This window comes from Opisthorchis viverrini (assembly GCF_000715545.1).
Source record: "Opisthorchis viverrini unplaced genomic scaffold opera_v5_201, whole genome shotgun sequence".
Lineage (NCBI taxonomy): Eukaryota > Metazoa > Platyhelminthes > Trematoda > Opisthorchiida > Opisthorchiidae > Opisthorchis > Opisthorchis viverrini.
Genome location: NW_008751856.1, coordinates 803,101 through 809,100, shown reverse-complemented (window position 1 = coordinate 809,100; position 6,000 = coordinate 803,101). Strand labels below are relative to the sequence as shown.

Below are 6,000 nucleotides of genomic sequence, written 5' to 3'. Positions count from 1 at the left end.
GAGACAACGATTGTCGAACACCTGAAGACGTCTCAGGTCCGCTGCTCGAATAGGCCAAGTCTCACAGCCATACAACAAAACAGTCCGCAATGTAGCTTGATACACACGTCCCTTCAGATTCAGGGATAAACCATTCTGACGCCATAGGTGTCTCAAATTAGCCAAAGCGGCCCGAGCCTTGCAGATTCGTGCATTCACCTCATCTGTCACACTACAACAGAACTAATACAACTTCTGAGATATGTAAAACGCTCCACAACTTCCAGTACCTCTCGCTGGATTGTAAGTGGCGTGTTCAGTGACTGCACGTCCACAAACATGACCTTACACTTTGTGGGTGCAAAGTGCATACCAAAGGACGGGATGACCTCGGTCAGTTCATCCAAAAACACCAATCAACACAATCAATGGTTCTGAGACAACGATTCGCGAATGGTCTGTATCCACCCGTGTTCAAAGGAGACGGAGATCCACCTAACAAAGCTCATCGGTTCTACATGGAGCGAAGAGAAAGTGCCTGCAGAATGGGGCACGTCAACAGTTAGCCCTATTTTTTTTTAAAAAAGTGTATGCATTCACTACAAGAATTTTCGTTAGTCCAACCTATTTTTCTGTGTTTTTTCCACCACTTTGAATCCTGGGGTAATGAAACATCGACAAAGTGCTGATGAGTGAACCCATCTTTTTAAAACACACGCATTCGGGTTGGAACATTAACTCGACCTGCCTTGTGGAATGTGCCCAAGAGTTGCGGTCCTGCGATCAAATCCTGCTTTCATCCGATTCCCCAGTCGTGGGCTGTCGAACAGTTTTCAGCAACCTTATGAGTAGTTTCCTTCATGAAAATATACTGCGATATCTCGAATATCGTGCCAACTGAAACCTGAGACAGCCTGTGTGCAGCACATTCAGTTGTAGAATATCATAAACAAGAGATTCTGTTGAGTCTCCCTTTAAAACCATATTGATTTGCGAATTAGTGTATTTCTCGAAAACAGTGCAATTTGGGTTGAAGTAGATGATAAGGTTGACGGAAACTCGGGGACTGTGCCTACCTGATGAGCCCAAAGTGGAAGGGCGAAACCAGTCTTGGGCTGTCGAAGAGTTTCCAACAACCTTGTGAGTAGTTTCCTTCATGAAAAGAGATCTTATTTTGTGTAATGCGTGAAATCTATCCTCGCTCCCCCATTCACAAACCCTGTTTTACGTGTTTACTGGTGACAATTTGCAAACAGGGGAGTCAAGTTTGGAATGCGGGCAAGTCAGTCTATATGTTTGGATCTGTAGATCGATGGCCATGTTTTGGCGAGATAGACCTCGCATGGCTACACTGTCCTACCTAATGACCAAAGGACCGAGGCGGTTTTCCGGAATCGGCGGAATGTACTCACTGTTCTATTCTACGAACAAAGTGTCCACTTTGCCCCGCACACATTCCGAACTGCTGGAGAACGACCCTGTCAAGCGCGCCACCCGGTACCCAGCTATCCCTTTTTTGTGGTGTCTCACGGTTGTGTATGCGCTAAGTGTGCAGAAAAAGCTGGTCGCGTCAAAAAACAAAGAAGGATTTCTGTAGAATACAGGCGCCCATCAAGCACATCACTTAGCTGTCTTCCAATTATACTCTTTTTCTCCCACAAGTCTCTGGTTAGATCGGTGATTAGGCTTCGAAAAGCTTCTGTATATCTTTGTGTTTCTCCCAACAGTCTTTTCGAATGCTCCATATTGAGTCTGTATGTGGCCTTGCTCAAGGTCATTCAACGCTGATTGGCGTGTCATATTCTAGTTTCGTCCGGAGAGTAGTCATTAGTCATGTCTTGAATGCAAGCACCAGATGATCATCGCTCATACTTAGCCACGAATTCGACCGATGATGCATAAGTGAACACTACTCTACCCAATCATTGTCTTCGATCTGGTCTCAGTACTCAAGTTCTTTTAGTGTTGACCGTACTAGGAAGGGGTAGCCTGTCCTTACATCTAGTGACTTCAATGAGGGAAAGATCAAATTCCGGAATAACCTTTTTTGGGAGCCGTGATAACCAGATATATAAAAAAAATCCGGTACCAAGATGGCGTCAGAGGAGGCGTCAGTCTGACAGCAAATCAAAGCTTGTGTAACAGAATCTGTTCAACCTGGCAGTTTGTTTTGGTTTGACAAAGAAGTGCTCCGGGGGCTTGAGAAACGGATCATGTTATAAGCTATAAAATGGGGCTACTGGTTTTAGCGCGCCAGACAGTTTATTCGGTCCGGTACTTGCAAGGCGATATGAAGGGTTTGACAACCGTGACATGGTAACCATGTACTCGGCCAACTGCGCATTCCAACACGTCCAAAAGGTTAGAAAAAACTTACGTGTAGGGCAAGTACTGATTGTTTACGTGAAACATCTGACTGCTGCCAAAGTGGCATACTGGGGAATGATCTTCTAGAATATTCGAACTCGATTTTTTCCCGTCACATACACGTGGGCAAAACTGGCTATTTTTTTCGACTGCCCTTTCAATCAGGTTTGTTCGGCCTGGATTAGTTTTTTATGAAACAAGCGCGTAAGGAAAGACTCCAGGAAAGGGCGGTATCCTAGCAACAAGAGTGAACATTTCTCCGTTTCCTTGCGATCTGTTATTTCCTGCCTTCGTGACTTCGATAAAATTCGTTCTTCTGGATGAACCCACGAACAGAATTTCTTCAAGCCGGAAGCAACTGCTAGGTGCATTTCTACTGGAAGTTTTCTGTAATGACCTTAGTGTTTCTTTTAAAACAATGTCAAACTGACTAAATAAAAGATAGTACAGATCCCGTGATGGAACATTAGTCCAAGGAACACGATCTTTGCCCAGAAATCTGTGCTACGATGTCATCCGAAGCTCAGGAGCTAAGAAAAGTTCTCAATGGACAACCGACCAATAGACGGTAGCAGAGAAGATCGAGCTCGAAGGTCACGTAGTGATTGTCCAATCGGGACACTTGACAACAGACTAACCAATGGCCGAACAACCTATGCTAGTGAAAGATTGGCCGCGGCACGTGGATAACCACGCTCAGTACCACTCAACTCACAATCAGCGAACAAACTGCGCCGGATGACATTGGACGGAGAAGTGAAGACACTCAGTGATCTCATATTCAAACGTCACCTTCAGGACTAATCGTCACAAAACCTTGGGTAGGATCTGAAGGCATTTTTGTCTTTGAGCTTGCTGACACATCGCAGTCGCTTAATTCCTGCCCTTTTAATTGGTTCTAAGGAGCCACGGTATCTTCGAGAAACCATAAATGCGGAGGTTGTCTGTACACAACAGAACACGAACTAACCAATAGGACTTGTCGAAGTCTTCTAATTGAGCTAGCTTCCTACCAAAGTGGCCCAATCGTGACTGGTCTATATTCTAGCCAATCAAAGCACACCATACATAAAATCCATGGATCCCAATAGGGCTACTGAAGTCATGCGTGGTGAATTTCTATTCCGTATCTCACTAGCGCGTGCCTTAGAGTAAAGTAAGTACAAGAGACAACGGTGATACAGCTGTTTTTTATTAGCTGGTCATGACTGTCTTACCGGTTCACCCATCATGCATGATCAGAATGAAGGTCACACAATTAATGGGCATCAGCCGATGCAGATGCTTGATCTCAACGTGTCGGGCATCGAGGGGCAGAGAAACACAATTAATAGGGGTTTTTCGCCTCTTAGCAAAGCTATCAAGTTGAAGTAGGGTCTGCCCCCGTTGCAGTTGGAAGGTGGCGGAACGGAAGAACACGAAATCAAGGCTCCTTCCTGTAGATTGTAGAAACTGATGAACCAGGACAATGAATCTGGAGAAGTGTCTGTGTGAACTAACACTGAAGACAATTGCGGGGGATACCTGTCCTTGGGCAGCAAACTTTCGCGCCAGGGTCACAAAAACGTAAGTATGGGTGATGAGTTGAAGAAATTCACAGAATCACCGTCTACACTGTAACTCTTTAACTGTAAGAACTCAAACGCTGTCTGTCTCCCTTGTTTTCTGCGAAATGTGAAAGCCCTATTGGAACTCGACTGATCCCATCCTTTGTTCTCCCATTTGCCGCACAGTGCGTTTACAAGCGGTATGCCCCTCACGCATTCGCAATGGATAACTACGTTTGCCAATGTACTGAGGGATTTTTCTGGAATAACGCGGAAAACGTAAGTTTGTCTCATCTGTTTGCCTTCATTTTCAGTTTTTTAAAAACGTTTCAAGCATAGTGCAACCCTTCCTCGATGAGTGTGCCCTCTCAGAGGTCAACTAACGTGGATAGTACACTACAGAAACCACCTGGCTTCTAAGCTCCTTCAGATGGACACGTTGACCCCACTCTGGAACGGACACTAAATCAATGATAGAAGGTTGTATGTATCACGACTGGTTGTGGGTTGATATACTTTTATGGTTCACAAACCCAGGCGAGAGAGCGATCAGATCTCCACCCAATGTCTATGGCTCAAAGGCTGGACGAAAAAAACCGCAGTGTTCGTCGAGAGTACCCGGAAGATTGAAACATTTCAGGATATATCACCTTCCAGCTCCCAAGCTGGCGGGCCGGGAGTGTGTCCTTCAGAATTAGAAACCATCACTAAGATGGTATCACTCTAGGTCAGTGGGTTTCGGAGTCGTGTCAACCATCGCTACTGAAAGCATAGACTGCGGAATGCACTCATTTGCGTGCCAATTTTTCTTTTGCGGTGGATTCATCTGGAACCCAGTGAGTAACCTTGTAAGTAGTATATTACGTCAATGAAGTTGTGGTCCTCCATTTAATCGTCCTTCATCATCCCGTTGAGCAACCAATCCGGGCACAGCGCGAACATCGGTAATTCAGCGTGTGTCATTTCTGATGTGGAAGAAACGGGTGTATTTGAACAGGAATGTAAGCAAGAGTTGCGAATAGGGAAAGCCGAAACTCCTTGGACGAGACTCAAGTTCGTAGTCTGATGCTAATCAGCTAGAGGTGCTCCACCAAACGGATCGTCATCCAAACTGGCTCACACGCGTACCTGTTGTTCGCCCCACTCCGTACCTAATAAGGCTGTCAGCTGATGTTCGTGAGCGGCGCTAGTTCAAAGATTATGCTTTGGACGACGGAACGGAGGTTCTATTCCCATCCCAGGACAACATATGTACTTGTGTTTCTATTCCACATGCAACTTTATAGGAGTTGCATAGCAGATGTAAAAGGATGGTGAAATTACGAGTCGCCCGAAGGGCAACAGAAACGTGATGAGCTAACTAAAATTGAATTATCAAGGGAGAATTTAAAAGCACGCCCACAGGTATTTGAACAGGTTGTTTGTATGTCGTTTGTACGATGATTTGAGTATGTAAGTACTGGGTGTCGGCCTTGCCTGTCCGGTGTGGTGTACTCCCTCAGTGTTTTTTGACGTAACTGTGAATGTTGCGGAAGTGAGAGGCTTTCTGCTTACTTGTTGAAGTTTTGAATTTTCAGTGTCCACGTTTTAGGTGCCCTTTGCCGAGAGTTAGTACTTTCAACACGTGAATCCTCTTGCTGACAGTAGTGGCGGTTGTACGTATGACTGGTGCTGCTAAGCACCCTAATTCGTAAGTTTTCTCTGACACCTTCATCTTGGGGCTGCGAAATAAAGCAAGCCATATGATTGGTCGGCATTCGACCAATGAGAGTGCAGCTGCGTGGGTTCCAGCCTGCTTTCAGATCACAGTGAGACAGACTGCTGTTTCCTCATTGAGCAAGCAAACATTTTTACCTTTGACCATTGCTCCATGGAATACTTGTCTCCTGGCCTTAAATAATGACAAATAACAGAAAAATCTAGCTAGCTTTAGCAGAAACTTCAACCGGATTCATCCGGTTATCATATCCCGTGAATTCAGTTCCGTCAGGACATCCACACTGAAAGGTTGTAGTATTCGAACTTATCGTAAGGTTTCAGGGGCAAGGAATTCCCGAAAGTGTTTTTGGATACATACTACTAATTAAGGTTAAACTAGTAGCTCATG

General features: G+C 45.1%; 1 protein-coding gene across 1 annotated transcript in view; it reads left to right on the top strand.

Moving 5' to 3' along the window:
• T265_14466 (hypothetical protein) overlaps positions 1–6,000 on the top strand; it is a gene marked incomplete at both ends in the record, with an annotated part of 94,055 nt that overhangs the window by 69,306 nt on the left and 18,749 nt on the right. Inside the window, one exon of the mRNA XM_009173779.1 lies at positions 4,080–4,172. Coding sequence (XP_009172043.1) covers positions 4,080–4,172 — 93 coding nt within the window. The remainder of the gene's footprint in view (positions 1–4,079; positions 4,173–6,000) is intronic.